Source organism: Triplophysa rosa, linkage group LG1 (genome assembly GCF_024868665.1).
Source record: "Triplophysa rosa linkage group LG1, Trosa_1v2, whole genome shotgun sequence".
Taxonomy (NCBI): domain Eukaryota; kingdom Metazoa; phylum Chordata; class Actinopteri; order Cypriniformes; family Nemacheilidae; genus Triplophysa; species Triplophysa rosa.
Window position 1 is genome coordinate 30,897,657 of NC_079890.1, and position 15,972 is coordinate 30,913,628.

Consider the following 15,972-nt stretch of genomic DNA (forward strand, 5'->3'; position numbering starts at 1 on the left):
CACAGTAAACCAACGAGATGTCTCCAAACCAGAGATGACATCACTTACCCCGCAGCCTCCCTCCATTTTCTCAAACAAAGACCAGTCCAAACCCAGAACTATAATTACAGTTTTAATCTGAAGGCTGCCAGAGGCTGTATAGACCTCGGGTTTGGGATTCATCCAGCCTCGCAAACACAAACTTCCAGTTTGGACCGCAAAGGCTGAGCACAGGAGAATGGTCAGTCTTTGAAACCTGCACTAAGAAGCTGGTCTGAAAAGCTTGTATGTTGCCCTCTTCAGAGAAAAAGTACAAAACTGTTCATTCAACATGGTTTCAGATTCCTAATGTGAATTAAAATCATTCAATTTAAAAAACAAAAATCTTTAAAGTGATAGTTCGCCAAAAATGTTTAATTCTGTCATCATTAGCTCACCCTCTGGTTATTTCAAACGTTTATGACTTTCTTTCTTCTGTAGAACACAAAATAAGATATTTTGAAGAAAGTTGGTAACCGAACAGCGCCGACACCCAATCACATCTATTGTATGGACATTCAGAAAAACAGAATAATTTTGAAATGGTCTCTTATTTTTTCCGCAGCTGTATATAGAAAATATACAGAATTCATGTGTTATGAAATGATCTGAAACAACGGAATCAATTACATTTTTTTAACCACCACTGATTCTTCGGTTTCATGTGACCCTGAGACAGGAAAAACGTTGCTTCTGCCTTATCGACAATTTTGCAAATATATTTAATCTTTTATTTCAAATGGCTTTAGTCCTAAAAATTCAGTTCCATCATTAATAACACAAATCTACAGGAAAAACCTAGTCGCAAGCATAATTCAGGTTTTTCCCTGACCACTATGCAGCTTTTTTCTGTTACTATGAAGGTTAATTTCTCAAGGGAAAACCTCAGATGCGAGCACCATATGAGGGGTTCTTCTAAGGTCTAGCGAGCCAGCAGTGGACAGCTCTGTGTTCCATTACTTGTTCCAAAGTTCCACTTCTTTTCCCAGAGTACCCTGTCCCTGCCAGGCCATATATTGTACTGTCATCTATTACACACTAATGAAAAGAAGTCAAAGACAGTGGTTGTGTGTATGTTCCTGTACACATTCACATACATTTATAGGCACTTTGCTGGTCATCGTATGCAGGTCACTTTTCAAATAGCTTGTCGACTCACATATCTCCATTATACTGAAATAATACATCGGATTCCATTGCTCAAGCTTTTACACAAACAGGATTTGTGCGGTTTGAATATTTACTTTTGACCGCGCATTGTGACAGGATCATTTGTTCAAACAAAACAAGCTTATCATGCTCAGTAACTCCACAACCGACCAATAAAAACATATCGTTGTCCAAGGCTGAATTTTTCTATTGAATGAGAACCCAAAAATGTTTAATGGGGGTCAAAATCTTTTCCTGTCTACCACTGCTGTGCTTATTAATAAAAATCATTCATTCAACTAAAAATATTTATTAATGTACACTCAATTCGTATAGTGATTGATTCTTTTTCTACTATGTCTAAATCTTTTGATGTATCGCCAGTTTACATTTAGTATGTACTGTAGCTCTTGAGGCCAAGGTTGCAAATCCTTGCCATAAATTGTAAATAAAATGAAAAAAAATGATTGTGAAATATAGAGTAGAGAGGAAGTATTTTCATAACTGAAATAGTCAGGTATTTATAGAAATGATGAATACTTTGTTTTGAATAATATTAACAAATCTTAGGGCCCATATTAAACGTCCTATTTAACTGACCGGCATTGGGAGTGGCATTCAAGCTAATCATTTTTTAAAGAGACATTTCATTTGAATGGTCCTCTTCTCCTTTATTCTTGTATAGATATGTGATACGAAACTGCATACCAACTTTTGAAAGCTGACAATCAATGGAATACTGTAAGAAGAATGTAACAGATGTATCTCTTTTTCTAAATTCATTGTCCATGTAAGAATGCACTATGACTCATTACCGCTTTATTTATCCCAACATTGATTTATAGCTGTAACAAGAAAAACACTTGAGTCAAACAGTGACTAAAGACTCTTAAACAAAAAGAGCTATACACTATGGCCTATATGACTCAATGAAATTCCAAAACCGTTTTAAAGGTGATGTGTGTGACTTCTGCCTCATAGAGACACCAAACAAACAAACAAACAAAAAAAAGAATGACTGTTTCCAAACAACTTTCACTATCCTTAATCTACCATTGGACGGACAAACAGAAAATCCTGCTGTAACTCACGCTAATGGTTGAGCCAATCTGGTCCTCTCAGGACGCTTAGTGCCACAGCTAATCTAAAAAAATATTTATGAAACATCTCCAAACATCCAGTACTTATATACACTTCGAAATGACAAACAGAAGTGAGTGACCCCAGAATCACTGCAGAAAAAGACAGCAACAACAGCTTTTCTCCACGGTCCAGCACAATTTGTAAACATCTCCAAACACACACATACTCCCCAATAGCTCTCCATTAATGAGTCACACATTTGTTTGCCTCGCGGAAGATATCCCTCCTGTCCTCGAAAAGCCTCTTCAAGTCTGATCTGTGCCATCAGAACTAGCAAGGCCTCCCTCCCAAAGCTCATTTTACCAGATATCGCCAAATCCTTATGCTATCTGTTTCCACAAGACTTCTTCAGCCTGGTAACCCAAGAGTAAAACTACTGGTGCAATTATATTGTTCAGAGAGTAATATCATTGGGGAAGAATTTGAGAAGTGTGTAATAGCTATGTGGGTACATGTGCTTACTTGAGGAGAAAGAAGTACATAGAGACATTTAATAGAACTGCATCACGTGTGCATGCGTGGAAAACAAATAAACAAGCTATTATTTATTGAGTTATTGAACAAGCAAACAGATTATAAATAAATGAATGGCCTCTTCGAACAAAAATCAAAGAGCATTCAATATGATTCATCGCAGCTGTTGAAGATTATTAAACTTCAGTAACACATTCCAACGGTAAAAACATGTCATATAACCTCTGGCTTTCATTAGAAAAACTTGCTTTCGTTTTCACCAGACCATTGATCACATACTTTGTGTCTTAATGAAAAACAAACGCCAGCCGCACATATCTACCCTGTCCATCTGATTTCGGGTTTGTCTTGCGCTTATTCTTGCCGATGGAAATCATTTCTGCCATTTCCCAACAGCTTTGGCTGGAGGGTCAGTCCCCATCCCACTGATAAGTGAAAAGTGTAAAAGAGGCTTCAAGATTATTTGTCTCTAGAGTTTATATCAGCGGTACAATCTGTGGACAGCTGTACATAAGTGCCTTAACAGAGACAGTGACTTGTGAAACAGCCATCTGACTCCTGCTGGGAGCGCTTAACTCTTTCACCGCTAAATCAGATAAAAAGCTGAACCATTTTAGCCCTTTAGAAAGATGAAAGCACAAATGCTCAACAAGTCATTAGAAGATACAGAAATACTTTTTGTGAGGTAATTTCATCGCTTTGTGTTCAGATGCATGTCTGATAACTTCAGGAATGTTGGTCTCTGAACCGTTGGTTACGTTTTTGTCATTTCCCCGTGGCGGCAGCCTCCGCTCTCATCCAAGGCCTCGTCGCCGGTACAGGAATCTGGAAAACACTGCACGAGGAATGATAGGAATTTTGCGCTTCTCTCAGTCTCCCCGTTTTCCTCTCTTCGCTTCAGGTCGTCCGCACGGCCGGGGCCCTTAAGGTTTTCCTTTTGTTTTTTTTGAACGGTGACCAACAATAACAACATCCCATAAACAATGGAGTTGGTTGAGTTGATGGAGGTGGGGGTGATGAAGTGTTTCTGCATTTGGCAGCTGCTGCACTGGCAGGCTCTCTGCTGAGGGTTTGTAATGTGCTCTTTGTGGTGGTGAGGAGATATTATGTCAGTCCTTTGATATGCAGCAGGTCTCACGGGACGGACTACTCTGCATCCTTTAGTAAACCCCCTTATGCTTTTTCTTTCTCTTTTCCTTCCTCGCCTGCATTAATTCTAACTGGAAAAATGTCATTGACAAATCTCCACGTGCAACTTAAGTACAGTGTAAGACATTTCCTTGACACATGCTGTATGTATCTATTAACACCTAAATAAAGTAATGCAAAGTTCATACAGTTTTCCTGGTGCACTTATTTGCACATCATTTACTCACCCTCTTGTCATTTCAAACCTGTATGACTTTCTCTCTTCCGCAGAACACAAAAGAAGATATTTTGAAGAATATTGTTAACCAAACAGTGATGGCACCCATTGACTTACATTGGTTTTGTGTCTATACAATAGAAGTGCTGCCGTTGTTCGGTTACCAAATTTCTTCAAAATATCTTCTTTTGTGCATGATGAAAGTCAGGGATACAGGTTTGAAATGACGAGGGAGAGTAAATGATGAAAGAATTTTCATTTTTGGGTGAACTATCATGTTAAGTGCACTGTAAAACTTTGCTGTAGTTTTTGCAGCAGGTTTGCCAGTAATTTACTGTAGATTTAATTGCTACTTAATATACTTTCCAATTAGTACTGTTTTCAATTACTTGAATCAAAATTAAAACTTTGACTTTTGAAATTTAAAATGAGCAAGAGACTGGCATTAGCACAGCAACACCTGCAAAAAATGACGTTCTTCCTGAGAATTTTTCTCTTGTTTACTGTAAAAATATTTAAAACTTCTTAAATTATGATACATTTACATAACAAGAAAAGTGACCCAAGAAATAAAATCTTGTTTTATGAAAGAAAAATGTATAAACTAGGTAAAAGTTTATGCTTAAAACAAAATTGTACATTAAATCTACAGTAAGTTACTGGCAAACCTGCTGCGAAATTACAGCAAAGTTTTACAGTGTGTCCAAAAATCGTATGGGGAAAATTATGCACTGAAAACTGTTTTAGTGTTTGAGCTTTTGCATAATATTTTTTAATAAAGACCACATCCTTAACTTCAGGTTTAGTCTGTGTTGACCTTATTCACTGGACCCTCGCACACAAAGCACTTCAGTAAAAAAAGGGGCAGGGTTTGGGCTTCGATGCACAGGTGCTGGCCCAGTCCTGTTGCCATGACAACCAGACTGGTTAGTTGGCACAGCATTCTGGTTGAGGTGTGCTGCTCTCAGGTTACAGATTTCGTTTAGCAACTTTTGAGGGCCAAAGGCCTCGTCCAACTGTCAGAGCCAAAATAACACAGGAAATCTAATCAAGATCAGGTAAGAGCAACAAAGATATTACAAAAGCAGAACTGAGTTTACATGATGTTACAATAAAGTAAAAATGTATTATAAACAGAGGTCTCCAATGTACAAACAGGGCGACTAATAGCTGTGGTGTAAGATATATTTGAAACGTTTCGCACTTGTGTAAGCAACAGGAATGTAAACACAGAGCATGCCCAATTGTCTCATGCTATGACCCTGTTATAGCTATTATGAATATTTTCAACCATATTGTTACCACTGTTCACAGGGCCCACTGTTCTAAAACGTGATGTGCGCCATCTAGTGGACAATATTAGTACAATACATATAAACAGTGGGAAGATTTCAAAATGCATTTTTATTATCCATAAATACATAACATTTAATAAACACAAAAATGTTAAGTGCTGACTGATTAAATAAGCATGAAGATTTTTTTATTTTGTTGATGAACTTTTCTCGCTTTAATCATTATACTTTTATTCAACGCACACAACTTAGTGTATGGTAGTTATTGTAATAGGGAGTTATTGTTTGCATGTGTCATGCAAAATATTTCCCCCGCAGTGAATGACATGTGAATCCTCACATTTTCATTGATCCAGTTTCCATCTATACATGTATTACTGGTATCATGATTTTGGCTTGAAGGGATCAGACCAGATCTTCACACCTAATCCCAATAAAACACATAAATGACAATTATATAAACCATATATTTTATACATGTACAAAGCTAATGTCTGTTAAACAACAATGTAAATCAAATAAAATGCAGAATGATCATACAGAGACACTTTAAAGGAGAGTGACATGACTTACCAACAGGCTGCATATCTGCTTGATTGATTCCTGTTCGATTCATCTTCTGGACCTGCTCTGTAAAAAATGACACAAATTCAGACAAAGCAAATGCAAGTAAAAGCAAAATGATGAAATTGAACACTTCAAAACAGAACAGTATGTCCAGGTTACATTTAATCTAAAATATAAAATATGATAATATATCAGAATCAGAAGAGCTTTATTGCCAAGTGTGCTTGCACACACAAGGAATTTTCTTTGGTGTTGGAAGCTTCTAGTAAAGACATTCAACACAACGACAATACAATATAATAAGATTTACAGTCTAAAAGATTCTAAAATATGCATATATAAAATAAAGACTATTTTACAGAAAATGGGGGATAATAACATATAAGAGACATTGTACAGGGTAGTATATAGTAGAATATACATATTAACAGATTGTATGTACACTTGTGCAAATGGACAATGTAGTAAGTAGAGGTAGTGTTATATACATGTATAAATAAAATGTAGGTATAATAAGGCACTATAGTGCACACTATAGGAGTAGTGGAAGTGGAATATTGCTCTTAAGAAGCAGTTATCTGTTTAGGAGGGAGATTGCCTGGGGAAGAAGCTGCTTCTGTGTCTGGAAGTCTTGATGTTTGGTGCTCTAAAGCGCCGGCCAGAGGGCAACAGTTCATAAAGTTTGTGTACTGGGTGTGTGGAGTCAATGATGATTTTTCTTGCCCTGTTTTTCATATTTTATAATATTCTAAAATAATCAATTTTTTTAAATATTCTAAAATGTAAAAGAAGAATAAAAGTTATAGTTATTATATAGTATAGTTTTTGTAGTTTATTATTGTGTGTAAATTTTGTTTTTCATTACAGTTATGTTACACATTAGATTCTTATAAAGATTCAATGTTTACTGTTACAATTAATAAATAAATACACCTTCATCAACTCCTTTTTGGTGGAACATTCTTCCTAACTCAACCACATATCTCACAACATTCAAAAAACTACTTAAAACCCACCTCTTCTGTGAACACTTGACAGACAAATGAGAGAAAAAAGGGAAAAAAAACTAACCCTCTCTCTTTCTCTCAACAGGTATTGTTCTGGCTTTTGTTGAAACTAGTAACTTTGTATTAGCACCTACAGTGCCTTGCAAAAGTATTCATCCCCCTTCATTTTATTCACATTTTGTTATGCTGCTGCCTTATCTAAAACTACTTAAAAAATATATATATATTAATCTACACTCCATGCACAATAATGTCAAAACAAAAAACAGATTTGTGACAGCTTTGCAAATGTATTAAAAATAAAAAAATAAAATAAGTACATTGCATAAGTATTCATACCCGTAACTCAGAAAATGGTTAAAGCACCTTTACAGACACAAATCTTTTTGGGTATGATGTGACAAGCTTTACACATCTACATTTCTGCCATTCTTCTCCTCAGATTCTCTCAAACTCTGTCAGGTTGGATGGAGATCATCAGACATTTGAAGGTTTCTGCAGAGAATGTTCAGTTGGGTTCAAGCCCAAGCACTAGCTGGGCCACTCAAGGACATTGACAGAGTTGTCCATAAGCCACTCTTGTATTGTTTGCTTAGGATCATTATCATGTTGGAGAATGAACCTTCTGCCCTGTCCGAGGTTCTGAATGTTCTGGGCTAGGTTTTCATGATCATTATCTCTGTATTTTGTGCCGTTGAGCTTTTCTTCTACTCTGGCAAATGTCCCAGCCCCTGCAGCTGAAAAACACCCTCACATCATGATGCCGTTTCCACTACACTTCACTGTTGAGACGATATTGTACAGGTGCTGAGCAGTGCCTGGTTTTCTCCAGACACGATGCATGAAACTGAAATTCATCAGACCAGAGAATCTTGTTTCTGACAGTTTGAAAGATTCGTTGAAGTACGCTTTTGCATATTTCAAGTTTTCATGTGTCTTCACTGAGCAAAGGCTTGAGTCTGGCCACTCGGCCATAAAGCCCAGATTGGTGGAGTGTTGCAGTGATGTTTGTCCTTCTGTAAGTTTCTCCATATATGATCATAGAGCTCAGAGTGATCATCAGCTTCTTGGTCACCGCTCTAACCAAGACCCTTCTCCATCGATGGCTCAGTTTGGACAGGAGGTCAGCTCAAGTAAGAGATCTGGTGGTTCCAAACCTCTTTCATTAAGGATTAATGGAGGCTACACGCTTCTGTGAACCTTTAATACAGCAGATTTTTTTTCATAAGTCTTCCCCTTTCTGTGTCTTGATACAATCCTGTCTCAGAGCTCTACTGGCAGTTCTTTTGACCTCATGTCGGTTTTTACTTTGATATGCATTTTCAGCTGTTGCGCCTTTTATTGAGAGGTATGTGCTGCTCCAAATCATACTTATTCAATTGAATTTGGCACAGGTTAACTCCACTCGAAGTGTAGAAACATCAACAAGCAAAACTAATGCTTCTGAGCTAAATTTCAAGTGTCCCAGAAAAGGGTATGAATACTTACGCAATGTACTAATTTCAGTTTTTAATTTTTAATACATTTGCAAAGTTGTCACAAACCTGTTTTTTTTGTTTTGTCATTATTGTGCATGGAGTGTAGATTAATGTATTTTTTTATTTATTTAAAGTAGTTTAAGATAAGGCAGCAACATAAAATGTGAAAAAAATGAAGGGGGATGAATACTTTTTGCAGGGCACAGTATTGTGTTATTGCTCCTGTATGACATATCGCTTATTGCTCCCTGAACTCTCTGTAAGTCGCTTTGGATAAAAGCGTCTGCTAAATGACTAAATGTAAATGTGAATACAATGTAATAATTGACTGTTATACAATGACATTTAATCAACAAAATAAAGGCTATACTATGATTTGTAAGTTCTTAAAGTACATTTTCACTTTACAGTACTCTATTATTTCTGTTTAGCATACATTTATTTATTTTATTTTGGCGTGAAATGTGACATGGGCATGTGCTTTCCTAACAGCCAGGGTATTGGCTTCAAATGCAATAAATTCCCTGTTGAAAAACCGGCAGCTGGTTTGGTATGTTTTGATGCTGGTTTGTGCTGGTTTAAGCTGGTCACGTGCTGGTTTAAGATGGTCATAAGATGGTTTAAGATGGTCGTGTGCTGGTTTAAGATGGCCATGTGCTGGTCCTTAGCTGGTTTAAGATGGTCAAACCACTGGTTTGCTGGTTTAAGCTGGTCGTGTGCTGGTTTAAACTGGTCCTATGCTAGTTTAAGAAGGTCAAACCAGTATCAAAACATACCTAACCCAGCATATGCTGTTTTTTTTTCAAAAGGGTTAACAAGGAAAATAGCACATAATCAATAATTGTTCGCATACATAAAAGTAGTTTTACTAATAAAGAGTAATAATGAGAAATACTTACTGTAGTCTTCTGCGTGAGAGAGAGGATGGAAAAATATAGGATAAAACGCCATTGCGACGGCTGTAACGAAGCCTCCAAAAATGAGTGCTATTCTCTTATTACTGGACATGTTTGTTATTTTCACCCCATAGAAAAAGGACACAAAGCAACTCCATCATGCATTTCCGGGGTGAAGTTCAAATAATAAATACAAGTCCATCGTCTGATATTAGTCATCGTTATTTTTCTACATGCAAAATGTATTTGAACAATTCTAAAAAAAAAATAAACAAATACTAAATAAAATACAAAATATTATAAAATATATTTCTCAAGTTATACTGTAAGATGTCAACGTGGGATTATAGTATTTAAATTGGGGACTTTTATTTTGTCGCGTGTTTTCCCGTCATGCGGTATGCGTAGTGTTGCTGTGTCAGTGTAGCGCTCGCTCTTTCATCCACTCTTCATCAATAATAATGGCTGGCAGTAATACATACAGACTGCGCTGCTCGCTCCCAGCGCATGAAATGGATGTGCGCGGTCTCGCCGCTACCGTATATCCCGACGGAGCCTTCGTGTCCGTGTCCAGAGACCGAACCGCTCGAGTCTGGGTACCAGACTCAAGGTACATCTCATCAGCTTCCTCTAGACACCGCGGATCTTCTAGTTACTTGTCTGAGTTAGTTGACTTTAGTTTGCCTCGGTTGCTAAGGCGACTGGTTAAAGTACATCATAGTTTGTCAATGAAATGGTATATGTTAGTTAAGGAAATCGAAACTCAGAAGAAAAACTGAAACGAAACTGAGAGTTTTGTTTCCTGACAGCGACCGATTTGTAAAACACTTCCATTTAACTGTTAAATTCACTTGAGCTCAGTTCCCTTACGATTAACGTACAGCAATCGTGTACAAAATATTGGTTCCGTTTTTAAATAAATAAACAATCATAAGTTACTAATTCATAATTTACTTATATTATCAATTACATAAACAATGTTAAAAAAGCTGATACATATTTTCTCATGTTTTCTTTTCTGCAGTGGAAACAAGGGCTTTATGGAGATGCAGTGTATGAATGGCCATGCCAACTTTGTGTCTTGTGTGTGTATCATCGCTCCCAATGAAACATATCCCAGAGGACTCATTGCCACCGGAGGACACGACAACAACATCTGTGTGTTTTCATTAGACCGACCGGACCCTCTGTTTACGCTCAAGGGTCACAAAAACACAGGTACTGTCCACAACAAATAACATCACCTGTCATCTACATGGCATATGAAAATGTAAGATACATTTGTCATTTGTGCTGTTTCTTTGCGCCCACAGTTTGCACACTCTCCGCTGGCAAGTTTGGAACATTACTGAGCGGCTCGTGGGACACGACAGCCAAAGTCTGGCTCAGTGAAAAGTGCATGATGACCTTACAGGTAAACGGACACTGTTCAGGATATCGATTTCTTTAATATTCACAATGTGTTTTTTTCTGAGCTGGCCCTTTAAGAGGGAGATCAGACATTTACATTTATGCATTTGGCAGACGCTTTTATCCAAAGCGACTTACATTGCATTACGCTACACATTTGTTTATAAGTATGTGCAATCCCTGGGATCGAACCCATGACTTTGGCGTTGCTAGCGCCACGCTCTAACCCCTGAGCCTACACACTAAAGTGCTGACTGCTATTCTTTCCCTGTAATTTGTGTTCTTCAGGGACACACAGCAGCTGTATGGGCTGTGGTTATTTTGCCGGAGCAGGGCTTAATGCTTTCGGGATCAGCTGACAAGACGATCAAGTTGTGGAAAGCCGGACGCTGTGAAAACACGTACACTGGTACAGTGGGCCATCTGACATCTCTAATGCTTTTTCAAAATATGTTCTTTATTATGGATGGTTACAGATGTCTGGTAGGGGTCACCATTCATAGTGGTTATGATAGCAATGTCTCTGGACTTGGTAAAATGTGTCGCTTGTGTCCTGCAGGTCATGAGGATTGTGTGCGAGGTCTGGCGGTGATAAATGAGGTGGAGTTTCTATCCTGCAGCAATGATGCGAGCATTCGACGGTGGATGGTGAATGGGGAATGTGTGCAGGTTTACTACGGTCACACTAACTATATCTACAGCATTGCTGTCTTCCCTAATGGACAAGGTACTTGCCTTTATTTTTCTTACATGCTTCAAAGAATATTTGGGAAATTAAAGTCTTTGCGTGAGAAATCAAAAGCTTAAAATATCAAAACAGAAAAAATCTCATTTTTGTTGATATGACATGATGTGCAACGTTATCAAGTATTTGGACACTTTCTGGTTGTCAAATGCTTTGAAGCATGTCAATAGTCAGTGATAGTTCACCAAAAAATCAAAATCCTGTCATCATTTACTCACCCTCTGGTCATTTCAAACCTGTATGTCTTTCTATCTTCTGCATAACACCAAAGAAGATATTTTAAAGAATATTATTAACCGAATAAAAACGGCGCCAATTCATTTGCATTGGTTTTGTATCCATACAATAGAAGTGAAAGGGTGCCATCGCTGTTCGGTTACCAACTTTCTTCCAAATATCTTCTTTTGTGTTCTGCAGAAGAAAGAAAGTCATACTGGTTTGAAATGACATGAGGATGAATAAGTAATAACAGAATTTTCATTTTTGGGTGAACTATCCCTGTAGTTACTCATTTAGGTAGATTGGCAATATAAACATTTATATTAAGATCTAATATTTGACTTTTCATTCCTTTATTCTAGACTTCATAAGCACAGGAGAGGACAGAACAGTCAGAGTCTGGAGGAAGGGGGAATGTTGTCAGACTATCCGCCTACCTGCTCAGTCCGTGTGGTGTTGCTGTCTTCTGCCTAATGGAGACATTGCTGTTGGAGCCAGGTGTGCATGTCTTTTCCATTGCATCTCATTGGTTAATCCATGTTAACAACCACGGTTAGTTAACAATGTAAACACGTTGCTATTTATTAGAGGTTTACGTGACCATTACTTGTCTCCAGCGATGGTGCGATCCGCGTGTTTACTGAAAGCAAGGAGCGTATTGCAAGCACTCAGGACCTGCAGGCTTTCGAAGATGAGCTCTCCAAAGCCATCATTGACCCCAAGACCGGAGACTTGGGTGACATTAAGATAGAAGACTTACCTGGCAAAGAGCACCTGAATGAACCAGGTAAAGAGATTTGTGTGATTGATTAGGGTTGGTACTGTGCGTGGGAAATAAGAATTTTCTCACTATATTATTACATTATGTCTGTAGGGAATCGTGACGGGCAAACACGACTCATAAAGGAGGATTCAAATGTTGAGGCGTATCAGTGGAGCATGAGCGATGAGCGCTGGGTGAAGATCGGAGATGTAGTGGGCGGGTCTTCTCAGCAGAGCTCAAAGCGAGTGATGTACGAGGGCAAGGTGAGACGCTTTGTCTGGCAAGACCTCAGAAGAATTCATGCGCCACTTTATATCCACCGTTTCTCTTAAAGTGATAGTTCACCCCAAAATGAAAAGTAATCATTTATTCACCCTCTTGTCATTTCAAACCTGTATGGCTTTCTTTCTTCCGCAGAACACAACAGAATACATTTTGAAGAATGTTGGTTACCGGCACCTATTCTCTTGCATTGGTTTCGTGTCCCTACAATAGAAGTGAATGAGTGCTGGCGCTGTTCGGTTGCCAACTTTCTTTAAAACATCTTCTTTTGTGTTCTGCAGCAGAAAGAAAGTCATACAGGTTTGAAATAATAAGATGGAGAGTAAATGATGACAGGATTTTCATTTTGGGTGGACTGTCACTTTTCATTTGACCCAGTTGAAACCATTTCTAAGCTGTGACCTACAATGTAATGTTCAGCATTGAATTTGCTCATGTCGTGTAACAGCCCAAGTAATTTCCCTCTATATAAAGGAGTATGACTTCGTCTTCACCATCGATGTAAATGAAGGCGGTCCAGCCTTGAAGCTGCCTTACAATTTGATGGAAGACCCCTGGCTGACCGCGCACAACTTTCTACAGAAGAATGACCTGAGTCCCATGTTCCTGGATCAGGTTGCAAACTTCATCATTGAAAACACTAAAGGCCACACACTGGGACAAGCACCTTCAACTTCCACAGACCCCTTCACAGGTGAATTACTCACATTGCATTTAAAAACATGTAGCTTAAACATAATAAAATCATAGGTTTGATTCCAAGGGAATGGATGAACTGATCAAATGCGCACCTTGAAAGTCACTGGATAAAAGAATCACAAATGTAAATGCAATAAATATTTCTGCTGGGGTTACTGTCATTTAGTCCGTCGAATGTGGTGTGTTTAGTGGTGTGAATGCTACTGTATATCTTCTGTTCTCAGGTGCTGGGCGGTACATCCCAGGGTCAGGAAGCGACAGCCAGGGATCTGGAGCAGATCCATTCACAGGTACGCTGTTGCTTGCATGATATTACTAAAAAATTTGACCAAATGTTTGTAGTCTTAGAGCGAGTGGTTTTGTGCAGGAGGGGGCAGATATATACCTGGGTCAGGATCCACAGGCACAGCGCCTTCCGGAGTAGCTGATCCTTTTACTGGTAAAACATCATATAGTAATGTGCATATGTGCATATATATAAATCATTATTATTGGTCACCCTTTATGTAACTATATGCAAACTTGTAGCCCCCCTGACTGTATGTATAGTTACTATATACACTGTTATCTCTCTCAATCCACTTTAGGTGGTAGTGCCTATTCCTCCCTCCAGAAAGCTACAACAAACATCTACTTCCCCAGTACGGATGGCGTTATGTTTGAACAGGCCAATGCCACTCAGATTCTCAGTAAGCGACACTTTTATAGCAGAATATAACGATTTAATGGGATAGTTCACCCAAAAATGATAATTCTGTTACCAGTATGACTTTCTTCTGCAGAACATAGATGCTAGTCAGTGAGTACCATCAGTTTTCTGTTACCAGCATCATTGGTTTTTCGTTGTAAGGCCCCCTTTGTGTAGGGTGAATCTACACAGATTTTGTGTTTGCGTTCTCCCAAATAAAGACTTAGAATCTTAAACTTAGCATCTTAATAAACCAAAAACATTCAGTTATACAATGCTGGAACATCAATTCTTTTGGTTGGTGGTGTTATTTTAAGATTTTTGATTGCAAAAAAGTTATGAAATATTGCTGTATTTTATAAAATGCCACAAAATCTCTGGCCCCATGGATCCATCTTGGCGCCCCCAGTTTGAGAACCACTGACCAACATTCTTTAAAATATCTTCTTTTGTGTTCTGCAAAGAAAGAAAGTAATACAGGTTTCGAAATGACAAAAGGTAAAGTAAATGATGACAGAATTTTATTTTTTGGGTGAACCCAAAAAAAACCAAAAGGTTTAGGTTTCTAAGCTTGTGATTGGGTGGCACTACCCTGACCCACCTGTAAAGAGGAACCTGCTTATTCAGTAAAGTTATACTTGTTGAGGATTCTCTCTCATGTATTGCTCTATGACATTTGCCCTAATGTCATGTGTAGGTAAGCTTCAGGAGCTAAACAACACCGCTCCTCAAGATCACAAGCTGAGCGAGGCAGCACTGGACAGTCTGGAGAAGCTGTTGTTTGTAGTTACCGATCTGAAGAGGAAGGAACAGCCCACCGCAGAGCAGATCAATGTTCTCTGGAGAGCCAGCCACTGGCCAGAAGGTAAGACACTGAATCTGAACAGCAGATGTCACGACAAAGCTGTTTATTTCATTAAATGAATTCATTATTCACTATACTTAAGAAAAACATTAAAGCAAATTAAGACCCCTCAACTTGTCATTTTCAATTCTCAGATATTGTGTTTCCTGTATTGGACATCCTGCGTTTGGCTGTGCGCCATCCTGAGGTCAATGCCCAGCTCTGCGGTGGGACCGAGGGTGCCAGTCTTTGTAACCATCTCCTGGGTCTCATGTCACCCGAGGGCAGGCCTGCAAACCAAATGCTTGCACTGCGCACGCTGTGTAACTGTTTCTCAGGGTCTCACGGGCGTGCCCTCCTCTTGGGTCAACGCGACGCAGTCCTCTCCCGGGTTGGCGACCTTCGGGCTGTCTGCAACAAGAACATCCATGTTGCGCTGGCTACCTTGGTGCTAAACTACGCCGGAAGGTTGTACGGTCAACCGGCTGAGATTGAAGCTAAGGCACAGTGCTTGTCAGTGGCCAGCACTATCTTAGAGGTAGTACTGGACAGAGAGGCTGTCTTCAGGCTGCTGGTGGCACTGGGGACCACAGTGGCTGGAGACGGCACAGCAAAGGACCTCGCACGATCTCTAGGTGTCAATTCTCAGATTTCGAAATACGCTAGTGTCTCTGATCCAGTTAAAGTGGGGGAGTGCTGTCGACTGGTGCTTGATGAACTCCAGTGATGTCACAATGAAGGTCAAATGATCCAGATGTAACCAATTTCTTACCATCTCCATACCTTTTACGAGATCTGTCGCTCCTCTCTTAAACCACCTCTTCATTAGTTTGTATTTAAATTTTCACATTTGATGATGAACGGATATGAATGAATGCATGATGTGAATAAACACTGGTGATTAATCAAAATCTTTCATAAAGAAATGA

The 15,972-nt window shown here is 38.8% G+C and overlaps 2 protein-coding genes across 3 annotated transcripts; one reads left to right on the forward strand and one right to left on the reverse strand.

Moving 5' to 3' along the window:
• Nucleotides 1-4,852: 4,852 nt before the first annotated feature.
• On the reverse strand, nt 4,853-9,558 carry smim20 (small integral membrane protein 20). 2 transcript variants are annotated; one of them, XM_057339064.1, is made up of 4 exons: nt 9,397-9,558; nt 6,019-6,075; nt 5,786-5,869; nt 4,853-5,166 (listed from the first exon to the last, which is right to left on the reverse strand). In XM_057339064.1, exons 1-3 carry the CDS (start codon nt 9,503-9,505, stop codon nt 5,829-5,831), a joined length of 207 nt encoding a protein of 68 aa, XP_057195047.1. In that variant the 5' UTR covers nt 9,506-9,558; the 3' UTR covers nt 4,853-5,166; nt 5,786-5,828. The 2 variants fall into 2 exon arrangements, with proteins under 2 accessions (XP_057195047.1, XP_057195040.1); XM_057339057.1 differs by lacking the exon at nt 4,853-5,166 and having other exon boundaries at nt 5,536-5,869.
• A 218-nt stretch (nt 9,559-9,776) lies between these two features.
• plaa (phospholipase A2-activating protein) lies at nt 9,777-15,972 on the forward strand. Its single transcript, XM_057337021.1, has 14 exons — nt 9,777-10,003; nt 10,418-10,611; nt 10,707-10,807; nt 11,092-11,212; nt 11,363-11,530; nt 12,130-12,265; nt 12,385-12,554; nt 12,642-12,793; nt 13,287-13,506; nt 13,736-13,801; nt 13,879-13,950; nt 14,099-14,200; nt 14,897-15,064; nt 15,199-15,972. The coding sequence occupies exons 1-14, from the start codon at nt 9,855-9,857 to the stop codon at nt 15,768-15,770; spliced, it is 2,391 nt and encodes a 796-aa protein (XP_057193004.1). The 5' UTR covers nt 9,777-9,854; the 3' UTR covers nt 15,771-15,972.